General features: G+C 45.1%; 1 protein-coding gene across 1 annotated transcript; it reads left to right on the forward strand.

The window, feature by feature from the left end:
• Positions 1-10,602: 10,602 nt before the first annotated feature.
• Positions 10,603-17,199, forward strand: PGRMC1 (progesterone receptor membrane component 1). Its single transcript, XM_065643334.1, has 3 exons — positions 10,603-10,955; positions 12,953-13,108; positions 15,259-17,199. Exons 1-3 carry the CDS (start codon positions 10,640-10,642, stop codon positions 15,357-15,359), a joined length of 573 nt encoding a protein of 190 aa, XP_065499406.1. The 5' UTR covers positions 10,603-10,639; the 3' UTR covers positions 15,360-17,199.
• The last annotated feature ends 70 nt before the right edge of the window (positions 17,200-17,269 follow it).

A 17,269-nucleotide genomic window follows, 5' to 3' on the forward strand; every position in this document is an offset into this window, starting at 1 on the left:
AGGCATCTTGGCTAAACCTTCCTCCTCCTGTTGTTACCAGTGCTTGGGAATATACGAATAGTTTATTGAACCACAGGGATAAAATTTATCCTGACATTGCAAGGAAGAGCCTTAGACCCCTGTTATCTGGCTGTAGTCATGTGCGGCAAGTCAGCAACAGGCCTGGGAAAAGATGCTGGTTTGGCAGATACCATGATCCAGGGTGAGACAAATGTCCCCAGCCCTCATGGTAAGGGCTGTAGCTCCAACTCTCCTAAGATAGGAATCTTGGGAGGAAAAAAAAAAAGGAGGAAAAGAATAATAATAAAAAAGTCTTGGCACTCAAAAGAGCAAAGACTGGCAAAGAACCAGACAAACTACAGCAGCACTAACCCCTTATGTGCTGGCAGGTCTCCTTCCCACTTGACCTAGAGGAATACAAAAATGGTCTCAGGAAGTGTGAACTAGCAGAAAGGAAAGGACACACTTGACTGCTAGCTACTGTAACATTTTTTCTGGCAAATTATAGCAATAATACTTAACAGACTTCTATGAATGATAGCAGCCTCTTATTAGTAGTAAATATCAGTTAAATTTGAGAAATGCACGTTCAGCAGAGAGAAGAAAGGGCTGGAACAGTAGACGAAAAGCCAAAAGAACGGCAGTGAAAGCAGGAGAGGCTGTATAACTCTTTGATATACCATTTTGCTGAGGTTAGCTCTAGAGAGAATGTCAAAGTTGTAAGCAAAGTAAGTGTGTGCGCTAACCTCCATTTTCCCCACAGGCTTTTAAGCAGCAATTGAAAAAGAAGCTGTGAAATAAGATCCTTGCTACTTCCTACTGTTTAAAGAGCTTAGAGTAGCGCAGCCACCCCACATTCAGCCTTCCTGAGTCAGCAAAACTATGTGATGGCTTAAACAAGCAGGTATATCGGAAATAATATTTGGCACTCTCTTCGTTTTCAATTTCTGAATCATTCAAGATCCTGCTTTCAAGCTTTATGGCCGAGTATGTATTTTGGCGGTTTTCCCTGGTTTTGGTTGGTAGGAAGAATATTCAGAGTCTTGCATGATCGCTTGGCTGTGTGAGCTATAACCCGATGAGAGCTCATGAGATTTATGGGGGGAACTGCAACAGTCAGCAGGAGTACAGGAGGAATAGTAGTTAAAATGATCCTTGTTAATAACATCGGCTACAAATCTCAGTGTCTGCTGTGCACCAAAGGGGTGGTTTCAAGTTCTAACCTGTAGCACCCCTTCTGTTGCACGTATAAGCTGTCAACCAAAGATATGGAGATAAACCTCTCCGGATGGAGAGAAGTCTGTTTAGCTTTATGCTTAAACTACACAATAGATTGACCTTAAACAGACAGAAGAATCGGTACAGAAATTCATCTGAGGGACTGATGGGGTGAAAGAATGACATTTCCACTAAAACAAACGTCAAGTAACTAAATCTCATGCAATGTGTTTGAATTCATTTAGGAGAAACTGCTGAAATTCAAATGGCGTCTACGCTTGTGGCATTGGCATTGCTTTTGAAAGCTATTTTAAACTTTAGGAGGATGTATACGTATCTGTGTACGCATGACTCAACATGATGCTGGTGGCACTCCAATAAAGTCAAGCTGCCGATTCTCGAGTTCGGGCCATATCCAGAGCTCATCAAAATCAATGACAGTCTTTCCAGGGGGTTCAGCTCCTGCTACCCCAGCCCAGGCCTGCAGCCTGACGGACGGCAGGGACCGGTCACGCTGCTCTGTCCCCTGTTTGACTTACTGCACAGCTTGATGCTTACATTACGTAACTAAAGATATTGAGACCAGCCACGCCATGTACACTGTCCACAGCACAAACATAAGGATTACTGAAAATCCTCAGGGAAAATAAAATAAAATCAACTCTGCGGTTTGCTAAACCAATGTGTACTTTCTTTTCATTTACATACAGTTCACATAAATAAATAAATGTGACTGAATCTCTAACACACATAAATAGTATCAGATGCAGTAAGCGTGCTGGTCAAAGTTGTAGTGGATTTTAGCAGAGATTAAGCAGTAACGATTAAAGATGTGTTTGTTGGTATTAAACGTATTAGACTCTCCCCCACATACACAGAGTATTGTCCACTGAGTGCCCATTTTCACGGCTGTTCAAAACTGAGTAATATCTCAGCCCTTCTCGTAATGCTTTTGCAAGATCCCAGTATTTGTATTTGCAGCTAGTGCTTTCTTGTGAAATATTCTAAGTAACCACTGGACTCTAAATAGGTGTATTTAAAATCTAAATAAATGGCCCAGTATCAAGCAGGTCTTTGGACCAAGTACAGTTTCTCATTTCTTCTTTGACTGTAATACGTCTTCCTCTGGTAATAGAAAACACAGGTGTGCATTGTCTGTGGCTAATTCTCTGACTGGTAAATTAAGACACATTTCAAGTGGAGACAAGTATTGACTTTGAAACAGAAGCCAATGTCAATAAATCTGCTAAAGTTGTAAAACATAACTTTTGTTGGCTAAGTCTGTACTTACTGGCTCCCAGGAAGACTAAAAGAAGTCTAAAAGGGGATCTACTTCCCAAATGTTTGAATACAGCCAAAAACCTGTGCTGTGGGTTCCAAAGTACAAAGAGTTTTGAGTCATCAAATCTGCACCAGGCTTATCTCCATCTTTGTGGCCACAGGAATCTGTGACACTTCATTTTCAGAAAACTTCCACCAAATCTTTGATGGAACGTAAGCAAACCGCTTAACTGGAAAAGTCTTCCAACTTGCAATGGTCTAAGAAAACAAAGGAGGTTACTTTTGGTTCATGTAGCACCCAAGTAACTTGGGTTTGGATAGCAGAAAAAGCATTTATATATATATACGTAATCACATAAATCTATCAATGTATAGATACTAGACTTTATGACAGACTCAAGTTTAAGGTAAGAAGAAGTGCTTTGCACTTTCTTATACTATAATAAGAATGAAGCCAACTTTTAATTTTGCAGATATGGACCCAAATTCTCTGTTGGGCTGTATAGTTCAAGAATCACACCCCACCTGTGCAAATTTTTTTATGACTATGTAGGAGCTCAGTCTGGAGAAGTGTAACTGTGTTGATCTTGTGATAAGTCATCTACTGACATTCTATAGAAACAGATGAGCAATTTCACTAAGTCAATGTAACTTCTCAGGTGCAATATTCTTCAGGAATTGCTCTGAAGCATGAATTGGTCTGCACACTCAATAGTAGAAGTCCAAACTATAAACGACTAAACAGCGCAAAAGTGATTCCATGCCCATTAAATCACTGGTATTTGTTTTATAACAACAAAACAAATACATATTTGCATTTCCCATCTTATATCTGGAAATGTACTGGGGTCCTAATTATTATTTATTATATTGTGTGAGAGAAAAATAAATAGAAAAGTCATGTTCATGAAGCTTTTAGTAAAAGATAATGCCACCAGGCTTGCCTTTCTGTTTTAAAGGTTCCTAACAGTATACTTCCAAGTCACCTGTAACCTTCTTCTGTTTCTATGAGATATCAGGACAACACAAAGCGTAGAAGATCTACAGTGAGTGTAATCCCAAGAAGTTCAGAATATGTGTACTAGGCTACACCAGGTCTGCAATTAATAAAACCTCGTCCAAATCTGCATCAGACAAGCTCTGATGGTTGCGTGTGTCTAGGCAGAGGAGTCAACCCACACAGAGATCTCCACAGGATGTGGTGCAAGGACAAGGCACAATGACTGGAAGGGAAAAGGGACATTTCAAATGACATTTCCAGTAAAGCAGTTGGACTAGACTACGGAAAAGACTGAACGTAGTTTGCTGGGGTTCTCGGATACTCTGTGCTCATCCCCTGCCTGCAGCTTGTTACCTTGATGAAAGCACTTGCCCTTACACGAGCCACTCCTACTTGCACAAGGACAGTTATCATAGGAAATTCATCAAAGTCATTACATGATTGAGGCTTTACTCCTGTAAGATCAAGCTCCCAAACTATGGAGTGTATCAGCAAAATAGTCATGAAAGAAATGACAGTAGTTGTCTTTTCATTCTACTAGAGGCTATGGATACGATCTGCTCCCTTTACCATACCCTATTACTTTATCGCAACACCAGTGCATACTCGCTCTGAGATCACGCGGATTCTCCCAGTCCCTCACACCCGTGTTAAGACTTTGCATCTGGGAGACTGCCAGCAATTTCACTAGTGATGCAAGAGACAAAATAAAGTCCAGTGATATTAATAACTGTGATCCTTGTGTGTCCCTTCCAACTCCAGCTAACTAACATAGATTTACAGAATTGGTTTAGGGCATATAATGTGTTGATCCGACACCAAAGGACTGCAAGTCCGTGACCTAAGGATGAGGATGCCGATTCAGCCCGACAGACCCAGGGGGAGGGAGCCGCCAGCCAGCAGCGGGTGACTGGCGCATCTGAACAAAGGGCGCCCCGCGGAAAGCCACCACAAGACACCCGTGAGCGTCACCCCACTGCCGCCACGCGCGGAGGGTTTCGCATCCGCAAAGCCCGCCCTGAGCAGCCCTCCCCGGCACGGCCCCGCCACGGTGCTGCCGACGGGCCCGGAGCGGCGGGCAGGAGCCATCGCCCTCCCGGGGCGGCGGGGTGGGAGCCGCTCGGGCTGGGGCCGCGCGCCCCCCCGGTTACCGCCCGCCGTCCCTGTACCGCGCCGCGCCCGCCACTCACCGGCTGCCGCCCGCGCGCCTCGCGCCGCTCCGCTCCCGCCGCCCCGGGGCGGCCCCGCCCAGCGGGTCTCGCGCAGCAGGTAGCGGCAGGCCCCGCCCCCCGCGCGCGCGGCGGCGGCGGGGGGGCCGGTCCGTGGTGCGGGCGAGCGGAGCCGCACGGGGGGCGGCGGCGGGGCCCGCGGCAGCCGGCTCGGGCCGCCCGGAGCCCCTCGGCACCCCGCGCCCGGACAGCCCGGCGGCCTGGGTCAGAAGGTTGCGCCTGGCCCGGGAAACCACCTTAAAGAAAATGGAGGGGTCTGATACCGCAGGAATTTTGGCTCTTTCTTTTGCATTCTCGGGGTGAAAACTCTGTGCTGTGTCTCCGGGGCTTCCTGGGTTTCCACACTGGTTTGGTGTCCACGGCCTGGAGAACAGGAGGCCGAAGGGAGACCTTATCGCTGTCTGCAACTACCCGAAAGGAGGTTGTAGCGTGGAGGGGGTTGGTCTCTTCTCCCCAGTAGCAAGTGACAGGACAAGAGGAAATGGCCTCAAGTTGCGCCAGGGGAGGTTCAGATTGGATATTGGGAAAAAATTCTTCATGGAAAGGATTGTCGGGCATTGGAACAGGCTGCCCAGGGCAGTGCTGGAGTCACCATCCCTGGAGGGGTTTAAAAGGCTTTAGACGAGGTTCTCAGGGACGTGGTTTAGCGCCAGAGTTAGGTTATGGTTGGACTCGATGACCCTGAGGGTCTCTTCCAACCAAAGTGATTCTGCGATTCTATGACTCTCACAGTCTCAGAGCCAGGGCACCTGCGACAACCCAGCTGTGCAGGGCGGGCAGCTCTGCGGCCGGGCTCCCGGGACACCGCTGCTTGGGAAAACGTTCAGCCTGCCGACCGAAGGTGTCTGCATTCAGTACATCGCCTCGAGGGTCTGGGGCACAGTGCAAGGCACCTTCTCAGCATACATGACTTGCATAACATCGCTGCGGCTGTGGGATGACTTTGAGGGTCTGAAAGATTTTCCCATTGGAAACGTCGCATAACTAGAGCAGCTGGAAAGGCATCAGGCCGGGAAATTAACGGAGTGCTTCTTTATCTTGTTGGAAACTGGATTCCACTGGATCACTACTTAGCAATCTAACTTTCTGTCAAACCAGTCACGACTGAACTGTCTTCAACAGTTTAATCAAATCAGAGGGGGGAAAAAAAGAAAAGATAAAAGGAATATGCAGGGACAGGAGTTGGACTTGATGATCCTTTTGTGTCCCTTCCAATTCAGGACATTCTATGATTCTATGATTTGTGTAATAGACAGAAAATTGGCTGACACCTAGAAGTGTATTGAATCTAATTAGACACCTAAATAAGTTTGGGGGAAAAAAAAAAGAAAGAAGTGATATTTCTTCCATATGTCTCTTTTCCTGATGCTGCTTTTCTCTTTTTAATCAGTCATCCCCATTTTGTCTGTGCTGCTTTGGATTTGACCAGCTCACTAAAGCAGACCAAAGGTAGGCAGCCAAAGCACTCTTTGTAATCAACCAGGTGTGTTAGAAGCAGATTTCAGCTAAATAAACTCAAACTGAGATGAGAATCCATGCCTATCGTGTTGCACTTCTGCAACTAAAATGTCACAAAATTACACCTAGAGAACTCTACCATCCTAGTTTATTGATACCTCCCTTCTTCTAACCTTTAAATCTATTAATGTTTAAGTCAGTTGTCAATTCACATTAAAACCGACTGATCTGCTCTGTAGCAGAACTAGCACTCCATCATAGCAGCAGAGAAATAACAGCCCCCACTTCAGGGATATAGTGACACAAGTGACAATGGCTCATGCATTCCAAAATGCAAAGTGAATGTCTCCAGCCTAAGTAAAAACCAGTCCTTCTGAAGAACACATGGAGGTGCAATGGATACTGTTTCCTGACACTAACAGAGCAGAGATAACATTTCCTACTCCCTCTAACAGTGCTAACTGATTTGACTCAACCTGTGAACACAACAAGTTTCCTTCATGTCATCCAGTTGTTTCTGATACATAAAACCCTCCTGGCTCATCAGACCTGTAAGCAAACCCAATGAATTATTTCCAGGAAGCCAGGGATTTTATTTACTCTTTCAGTGTCAAACTGTGTGCTTTCTAAGGATACTGAGACCGTTACATTGCAAAAATCACATGCAGACTTAGGTTTTCCTTTTTCCATGCCTCTTCCAGAAGTAACTACAGCTTGTCCAGATTGTTTTCGACATCTGCTGCCTTTCAAAAAAGGAGCCCATACTGAGAATTCACACCCAGATTTTCATCTATAGTTAAAAGACAAGACATATCCAAATCTTCCCGGGGTAGCTGCTGCGCACACTGAGCAGGCAAGCTTTCTTGTCACAGCAACCATCAGTCCTGTTTGGCACGACTGAATCGAAAAGCACAGTCCTGGCAGCCTAAAAGACAAGCGAGCAAGGGGGAAGGTGGGGCTGGGGCGTGTGGGGGAAGATTTTATTTGCAAGCTCCCATCAGTATGTTTCCATGGAAAGCAATTCTCCAATATGAGCACTCCCTGCCTTTCCAACCCCCCTCTCTGACACATTTTGTCAAACTTGGTAAAAATTCCCATCTGGAGCTGCCTTATACTGCAGATGTTTACACATACATCTCCAGGAAGGACAGGATCGCAATAGCCTTGAGCATAGTGTCATCTTCCCATTGCAAAGTTCTTTCTTCTAGCACTTAAGCTGGATGAAGAACACAGCTAGAAGGTCAGAAGACGCAACTGAAAAATAAACAGAAATGCAAAAGAGATAGAAATAAAACCTAGAAGTAAGTCGGGGCATTCCTAAATCAAGTGCCTGCTCTGCACCTGGAACAGACCCACTCCGAACACCAGCTGAACATAATACCTGCATAACACCAGCTGTGAGAAACAGGCAGGTGTGATGGAGTCTGCCTATGTAAATTTATTGGATGGTCTCATATAATATGTTGTCTCTCTCTAGAGGGCTTGAATTCCTTATGTCCCTGTAAGGCACATTTAATCTTGCTTTTGGTTTCTTTATTTAGTTTCCTGAGAAGTCTACAGATTCCAGGAGGCCATTAGACCACAAGGCAAAAACTTCTCTCTGTGGCTGCTACTTGATGTTACAAGCTTTGTAACACACTCCTATGGCACTTTACTGAAGTCTCTCAAATTCTCAGGTCAGAATTACAAATCTGACTTTAGACTGGACGGGTGACCAGAAGCTCTGGGAATCTGCTTACAAATAATGCAAACCAGGTATTAGTATCTTTGCAAACTTCTGAAAACTTTCTTGCAGTCATAGTTTGAATTAGAACTGTCAGTCAGGTAAGTTAGAGACAGGAATTCCTGTGGAGGGCTTCCAAAGGAATAATGAGATAACACGAGGACAGAAAACAGCTTGGTCACGATGGTCCCTCCGTACTCAGCCAAGGTAAAGCATATCATGGGAGCCCAGGCAAAGCACACTTTGTTTATGAGCATTAAATATGCTCTAAAAGGTTCCTTAAATCCACCAGACAAGTTCCAAAGTGAAAACAGAGCAGTAAGAAAAATGCTGCGATGTGGTAGCGCTAATTTAGCTTTATCTCTAACAGATTTATGCTGGTTTTCAAAAATAACCAAGTAAGAATATTTTAAAACTGTTTGAACTACTCTGAGTTGCAAGGACATTAAAGTTATCTGAGTTCCAATGTTTTCTTCACTTAATAACAGAGCATTATATTGAAACTGCTTTATCAGCCCATCTCATAGATGTTGTTAACAGAATGGCTTCAAGGAGGAAACTATTCCTGTGTATAGAATGGAGAGGAAAACCTGTGTGGGAGCATAGCTAATGCTTGTGGTATTTAACTGGAGCTGGGGCCAACTCTTTTCTGACTAGAACATCAGTTACATCTAAAATAATTGCCAAGTGAGCTTGGTAGCAAGAAATGTATAACAAAGTGTTTATGAATTTAGACAATTCTGACTGAAATAACTTTATGACCATTTATTTCTAAATAGCTGTTCTTTTTTTTTCTTAAGCAAGATACATTCTGAGGCATATGAATTTTTTTTTATATGCTGCAAGGTACAAAAAGAGCTCAAAGTCGGGCAACTGTAACTTGCAGTACCAGTGCTCCTGTGGCAGATAACTTGAGATTCTATCAATCTTGGCAATGTTTCCTGGCCCTTTTTATCTAAGAATGAACTGTTCTTGGATGGTTTCTCTAGGATACTAGGCATAAACAGAGCTTCTTTTTCCTTCCCTTCAGTCTCTGGTTCGTGGTCAAATTCAGGGATGGAGTTGTTTTGGAGTCTGGGTTTTTTCCTCTCTCTTGAACAAAATGTTTTCTAAAAAATGAAAGAAAAATCTCCCTCCAAATGTCTGTTTTTTCTACACCTATTCCTCTAACATGTCATATCAACACAATGAAGTGTAGTAGTGTCATGTCTACACTGAGCAGAATTAACTGCCACCTAGGTAAAACAGCTCCCAGTTTGAATAGTTCTAAAGTTTTGGAGATATCTACTATCCTAAATAGGGTCAAAACTCAGACCTGCTTTATGACTAAATACAAATCTCGGTCATCAGACCAATGAAACAATGAGTTTTTCAAGTTACACAGCAGGTGGAAGCAAAAGTGCACACCATGAAAGGACAGATTAAGGTCCAAGTGCTGGTCAATAAACCAAGGAGCTTCCCAAATCAGACAGCAGGTGGAACCAAACACCCTAAAAGAGCCAAAATGTTTAAACACTTTATTACTGATAGGTCTTATTTGTATCCAAAAAGGCAAAACTCTTTATCATTAGCCCTGGTGGCCCAGAGAGTTAAAATTTCCTGACACCGAGAATTAGAAAGTAAATGAAATGCCCTGCTTTTGATTTTAACTAAGTGTTCCAGTAGTAGGTTCAGTAAAAGCAGCTTTCATCCACCGACGCAGTGACATGAACCACCTGCCAAGCTACAGCGCAAGATCAAGGTGGGTAAGCTGCATTTCTTCTCCATGTGCACCCTCCGTCACATTACTTGTGCAGAGGGGGTGATGATGTTCTGACCGGGCAACGCTTTGTGTTCTTTTTGAAGGAAGACAAGAACATAATTTGCGGAGACACCTACTCAAGACCCAAAACATCACTTCTGCTTCCTCACCCCGGACACCAAGGAGCAGATGGCACCAGCAGTGCTGAGCTGTACTCTGGGCTCCTGCTGCTCCATGTGAACACCATACCGAGTAGATACATCCAGCTAGCATTTCCATCACCTTGACCTCACCAGAATGTCAACTGAAAAGAAGCCTGGATAAAGAAGTCCATGACCGGACACTTTTCCATGGTATAATAGTGCCTTGTGTTTGCTACTTCTGTGGGTTTTAAGGGCCAAGGGAATGAACAGGAATGAACGGGGAAAACGCAGAAGTTGTCTCCCTTTCGTCCCCCGTTGGAGTTCGGCAGGCCAGCAGCCCGCGCTCCGAAAACCCACAGCCCCAGCAGGACGGCGGAGGTGCGGGCTCCACCGGAGGAGCGAGCGCAGGGAAGGGACCGGCTGCCTGCCAGCAGCCCGGCTCACACGGGTCTGCCGCAACTCTAAGGTTATTTTCGCTAAAATTCCTGTGAAATCATGTTCCACGAAGGCGCCGCTGCAGCGGCCCGGCCTTACCTGACCCGCTGCCTCCCGGGGGCCGGACGGCGGCCGGCAGCGCCCTCCGCGGGGCCGTCCTCGCCTCGGCGGCGCTCCGGGCGGCCATCGCCGGGCTCACACCTCCACCTAGTGCCGGAGGCGCGCCAGGAGCCGGCCGGCACCGAACCCGCTCAGAGCGAGGGCGGCAGCGCCTCCGCTTCCTCCGCCCTCAGCCCCTCCTTTCCTCCGGGCCGCCCCCTCCGCGCTGCGGGGCGGCCCGGCTCCTCCTCCCGCCGCTGCCGCCGCCGCCAGCGCCTCACAGCCCGCCGTGCCGCAGCGCAGCCCAGCCCGATGGCCCGCGACGAGGCGGTGGCGGGCGGCGAGGAGGCGGCGGCCGAGGGGGGCGGCCTGCTGCTGGAGATCGTGGGGTCCCCGCTCAACCTGAGCCTGCTGGGGCTCTGCCTCTTCCTGCTCTACCAGATCCTGCGCGGCGAGCGGCCCGCGGTGCCGGCGGGCGAGGCGGACCCGCCGCTGCCCAAGATGAAGCGCCGCGACTTCACGCTGGCGCAGCTGCGGCCGTACGACGGGGTGAGCGACCCCCGCATCCTCATGGCCATCAACGGCAAAGTCTTCGACGTGACCCGCGGCAGGCAGTTCTACGGGCCCGGTGAGGGCCGGGGCGGCGGGGGCGGGCGGCGCGGCCAGCCCGCGGCGGCGGGGCGGGCCCAGCCCGGGAGCTCCCGGCTCTTTGTGCCCGGGGACGCCGGCCGGAGGGATCCCGGGGCCCCGCGCCGCGCAGTGCCGGGAGGGCCAGGGCCGGCTGCGCCGCGGGGCCGGGGCTGGGGGAGCTCGTTCCCGGTCCCCGGGGATCGGCCGCTCCGCGTTAGTGCCCGACCCGCCTCCTGGCCCGCGGGATGAGCGCTCGGCTGAGCCGCCCCCGCGCTCTCGGCCCCGCTCACGACCCCGAGGTTTGGAAAGGATGCGCTCCGCTCAGCGCTGGGAAGGGCGCTGGTGCAGCCGGCAGCGCTGGGGACCCGCCTGCCCGGGGAGCCGGGGCACGGTCACTGCCGCTGCCCGCGCCCCGGGGCCGGGCCTCGGTGGTGTGAAAACTCCGGCTTTGCCAGCTTATGTTGCTTCATTGTTGTCTTTATTTTCGCAGGGCAGGTTACACACACCGCAAGCACTGCAAGGGGTTGTGCCTCTGTTGGGCTGGGCGGCTCCGTCGGCCGCGGGCGCCTTTGCCCGGTGCCAGGCAGCAGAAGTGAAGTGTGTTCTCTGTGTTTACATTCCATTCCCAGCTTGCGGTGGACATCACGCAATTGTATATTTATACTAAATACCTAGCAATTTGGATTAAACCAGCTTCCCGTCAGGAGAGTTGGCAGTTAAAATGTGCAAAGATGGTGCCATGTGGAGACTTACCAGAGCAGCTAGTGATGAAGTGGGTGGGAGTGGGTGCACCCAGGTGTAAGAGTTTAATCGCCTCCACTAGGGCATGTTGGCTTTTTTTTTCACTGAATCTTGCTAATTTGTACCAGCATCTGTCTGGTCTAACCACTCCCGAGCTGTCCAGACAGCTGGTAGCTGCAGCAGTGAGCTGCCAGTGCTGCTTGGAGACAAGAACAGTGCAGGAGGTACTACGTTATTTGGAAGCATGATGAGATTAGTAATTCTGGTCCAAATATAGGCTGGAGTCTGTCACTGAAGGATGCTGGACTGCAACTTTGCATTCTGCAGCAGTCGAGATGATGTGTACAGCTGAGTTAGATGTGCAGTTTTGTCTTTGTGCAAACTGAAAACAACGGCCATGCTTTGGATGCCACCTTCCTTGACAACAGCAACAGCTGCCCACTGTATCTAATTTGGTCATTACTGAATGTTGCATTACAGTGTCTGGCTACTTTGGGTTTCATCTTAATGGAAAAGTAAGATTCTTTTGACGAATTTAGGAAAAGGCGCACTCTGGGAGGTATGGAAGATGGCATGTTCTCTACAGTAACCAGAGTCCATATCTAACTGCTTTCGGCTCCCTTAAGAAGAACTTCCAGTGTCTAGTTGCAACACGTGATATCTCAATTTTTGGCTTGTCATGCAAGCAAGTTAATAATTAATGAAATTTAGCAAGAGTCTGTCTTGATAAGATATCTCTGATCTACTGTGAGTTGCATGTTCTGATCATTTGAGTTCATCTTGCGTTTTGAAAGTTTTAATAGGAGTTTCTTCCAAGTTGGTAAGTTCTAGTATCTCCACCACATTTTCTGTCAAGTCATCCTTTCAGCTCTTTAAGTCAGAAGCATTTCTTAGAAAACTTCCATTTCACCTCAGACTTACAAATCCTTATTCTGTTCCTCTTTCTGAGGATGTGCTTCCCATTTGTATGTTTGTCCTTACCCTGTTTGTATGTTACATGCACCGTTGTGTGGTTCATTGTCCTGATGTTTCAGCAAACTCAATATCTCTTCCCACGGTTTTGCTTCTTGTCCTCTTCCTCCATTATCACTAAGTAGAATAAAACTTTAAAACATTTCAAAAGTTTGAGGCAGCTCTGACCCGCAGGTCAGGGTAGGAACTCATCATCTGTTTCACTTTGGGGATTCCGATCCATGAAAATTGTACCGCATCTGTTACCTCTGTAATAATGCTGCTTATGTCTTTATTTTAAAGAGGGCCCGTATGGGATTTTTGCTGGAAGAGATGCATCCCGAGGTCTTGCCACTTTCTGCCTGGATAAGGAGGCTTTGAGGGATGACTATGACGACCTCTCTGATCTCGACGCTACACAGCAAGAGACCTTGATGAACTGGGAGTCACAATTCACTTGTAAGCAATTTTAAACCTATTTACAAAGCAGTAGCTAACGAGTGTGGGAAGCAATGGTTAAAAGGCTGTTGGAGGCATCGGTCTAGAAACTTGAGTTAATACCTCAGTTTACTAAGTATTACTAGAATTACTGTTACTCAAAAGAATTAAGAGAAATGTCAGGTTTTCCTTCTGCGTTCTCCCTCCTCCTGGTCCTTACAGAACCACAGGCGAGATGCAAGCACTCTGTCATAGGATAAGATCTATAAGACCACCCAAAAGTTGACAGGAATTGGAAATTTAGAGCATGTTTTTGATGTAGTTAAGACCTTATCTATAGAGACAATTAGATTATAATGCTCGGAAAAAAAGCTTATGTCCCATTCAGCTTCTCAGAAATAAGAATAACGTTTGAATAATTACTTGGTGAGTTTTCTGAGTTTTGAGGACTGTTTAAACTAGGACTTTTCCCCTCAGAGCTCTTGATACAACTTTTCTTTTTTACTCAAAATGGATTATTCTGCCTGGCTTCATCGGATTCATGGACAACTGTATCCAGCAGACTTTCTCCCCCAGAAGGTGATCAGGAATGGGCAAATGCCACCTCTGTCCTTGCAAGCAGCCTGGTCACTGCCATGCCAGCGATGGCCAGAGTGGCAGAGGAAAAAAAGGCAACTTGCACACTTGAGATGTTTGTTCTAACAGTAACAGAAGGAAGTCACTTTCATAGCTGCCTTCTTTTTCTGTGCTTGGTATTACAAGTTTTAAAAAGACAATTCCAACTGTCTTGTGTTGTGCGCCTCAACTTGCTGCTCAAAAAGGAGAAAGTCAAACCAGTTTTATGGAAATTGATGTGTTGACCTTGTACCAGGGCATGCCTACTGGTATGTTTGTTTGGGTTTTTTTCTCCTGTTGTGTATCCTGTTGATGAAAAATAATTCCTCCATATCTCGTGATGCCTTTTAGGCAAGTGAACACCAAAGGGATTATTTCTACTCAGATAAGACAAAAATAAATGTATCAGTTGTTTGTCTTTGTAAACTTTTATATATATGTGATGGAAGTTGCATCTACAAAAAAGTAGTATAGTGGAAAATCAAATGTTCTTTGGTTCTAAATCTAGTGTTTGGTATTAAAGATTTACTATTGCTAGCTAGAATGGAGCTTTCCTCCACATAATGTCATTAGAATGTCCCAGTCCTGACCTGATGTGCCCCTACTATTTTGGTGCTCTTCTTGTCTTAATCAAGACTGTTAATCATGCCACACTGAATGGCTGTTCTATGATGCTAACAAGTGTGTCACAGAAACCAGAACTGTGCTACCAAATATCTGACCTAAACTAGTGTTTAAATCTACCTTTTCAAGAGTCTGGGCATCAGGGCTGCCAGTGAACTGCACTCTTTTTATTACTATGTTTATAGTAAATCTGGCAATTAGTTACTTCAAATTTGTATTAATTGTAAAAACAACGCTAGTCCAAAATACCTGTAGTCAGAGGCATCTTTTGCTTTGTTGAAGTTGACAGATGGGCAGCATAGCATAGCTCTCAATTCTTACATGTATATGATCTTGGCATTTTAGCATGTTCAAAAAGAGCTATAAAAGAAGGCAGAGGCTTAGCTGCCTAATCAGATACCAGATCCATCTTTATCTTTGGGAGAAAGGATCTTTCTTCTGGCTATTAGAGATTAATATTTTCAACATATATTACAAAAACTAAAAACCCTTGAAAGCTGAGTATGTGTCCGCATGTATGTGTGTGCATGTATGATACATAATGTAAATATTCTAACAATGCCATTGGCTGGAAAACTAACTTTGACATTGGCAAGAGAAATAATCTAATCCAGGATTCTGTTTCTTTAGCTGGATGAGTCCCTCAGTTTACATGTGTCTTTACATCCATTCATCTTTTGGCTTAGGCAATAGAAGGAGAACTATGTTTACATTCACTTTGCATCTTTCTTACACTTACTACAACATTAATAGCAGTTCAGATAGTTTATTTCAGCTTTTCTCTTTCCCCCCAGTGTTTGGAACAAGTTGCTGAGAGCTGTTTTATTATAATACAGGCATGCTGTTAACTCAGGAAACGGACAGAAGAGTTAAAAAAGGTACATCTTCAGGGCACAATAATTACTTGGATTATTATTTTTTTTTTCCCCCAGTTAAATATCCCTATGTTGGTAAGCTTCTGAAGGAAGGGGAGGACCCCACTGTGTACTCTGATGAAGAGGAAAAAGATGCCCAGGATGCAAAGAAAGACTAGAGACTGCAACGGGGAACAATCTCATCTTGAATCATCAAGGATCATTTGTAACAGTCCACTTCTGTTTTACACGTTGCAATAGCAGCAATTCTTACAAAAGGTCCAGAGTTCCAGTAAATTGTTTCTTTTTGAAGGTTTCCTTTCCAAATTCAGTGGTAAACTACTGAAGGTCTAAGTTCTGTCTTTCTTTAAACCTGCATAATCTGAAGTATGCACGAAAAATGTCTGTGCAAAAGTAAATGCAATTTTGCAATAAAGGACCATTACTGTTTTTCTTCTATCACTATTTAGTTCAGAGTAGGTTGAAATCCATTTTTTAATTAACAACCTAGCACTGTGGACACAAGCACAAGAGTAACTTCACATATGCAACACAAATTCCACTAAATCTTGTTTTGTGTTAACTTCTGCAGGATCTGGGCCTTGGGTTCTAATTCCTTTAGAAAAGGAACTATATTTTATTTGTCCATGAAGCATCACACTCATTTGTGGTGCACTGTAATTCAACATTACGTAAGATAATTTGGCTTTTATACATAGTGGCTTACAGATTAAATACTAACTACTTTTTAAAAAGATAAGAATTTTTGAGAGGATAAATCACTTTTAGATACTTAGAGGTTAAATCACTTTAGATAATAAGAACTGATGAATACTTGATGTATTCAGTCATGTACAATTATGCATGGATTAATATTTGTTTACTTTTAAAGCACATCTGAAGTGTTACAAAGGTGTTACAAAGGTTTAAATAGAGTGTAACTAGGCATCCTTAAGACCAGGTACACCACGAAGTGTGACTTAACTGGACTACTATTCATTCACTTTTCCTCTTAGTAAAACTCTTCTGTGAGTTTTAATTAAATTACATTAAGCCGGGAACATGAGCTGCTATTGATTCTTAGGCCTAAAAGACTTGCTGGTATGACACAATTAACAAGTGCTCTTGTACATGCAGCTTTAACTGGCAGAAAAATGTTACTGGTCAGTGTAACTTACTCAAGTTTCTTGTACAAAATAAAATAACATGGTGTAAGCCATTTTTGTGTTGAGGCCTTTGTTGCTCTGGAATGTTGCCATTAAAAGAAACGGCACAATCTCATGCATAACCTGCAATGCCATACCTAGGACACCTGACCTTTCAATTGCTTTTTACTTATTTGCTCTCTCAACTCACGTCCATGCTTAACTACTGAGTTTGTTGTGACTATGCAACCTTGTCTCCTACCAGCAGAGGCTGGGTAAATGGATTCAACCAAGGAAAAATGTCACAGTGCTCCTTCATCATCCAGAATACTTCTGCAAAACTTTCTCAGAAATTCCAAGGAGATAACTAATGATTTGCTGATCACTCATAAATGTGTTTCTTGTCCAGGTGATTGTGCTTGGGTGCCCATCTGATCAAGTTCCCTGTATTTAGTTTCACTGCTTTGGCTGTTCAGCCGAGTTGTTACCGAGTCCTGAGTGGGAAGGTGTAAACTAGGCAAAATTGTTTGGAAGTAGAGTGCATCACACAATAGCAACTTTCAAAAACAAGTTGACAACAACGTATTAAAGTGCCTGAAACCATCTGTGCTGAGAACAAATTACTTCCCCTCAGTCCTAACGCTGTCACGGCATTTTCTTTTTGTTATACTGGGCCTTCGAATGAAGAGTGTGGTTGGTTGAGCCAGACAGCCCGCGTGAAGTGGTACGGTATGAACTGCCTAATGAAGGTATAGAGACAAATGTAAATCTCGTCATGACCTTTGTGTTGCTGTTTTACTTTTTAGAGACATTTATAATCTGCAAACTACTACTAATGGTTTACCTCAAATCAGAAATGTGCTTTTTTATTTGTTTAAGGCAGAAAATAAAATACTCTTGCATAACGGTGGTTTTATTTACTGCAACAACATGTGATACTTAAT

This window comes from Caloenas nicobarica, chromosome 12 (genome assembly GCF_036013445.1).
Source record: "Caloenas nicobarica isolate bCalNic1 chromosome 12, bCalNic1.hap1, whole genome shotgun sequence".
In the NCBI taxonomy this organism is placed as follows: domain Eukaryota; kingdom Metazoa; phylum Chordata; class Aves; order Columbiformes; family Columbidae; genus Caloenas; species Caloenas nicobarica.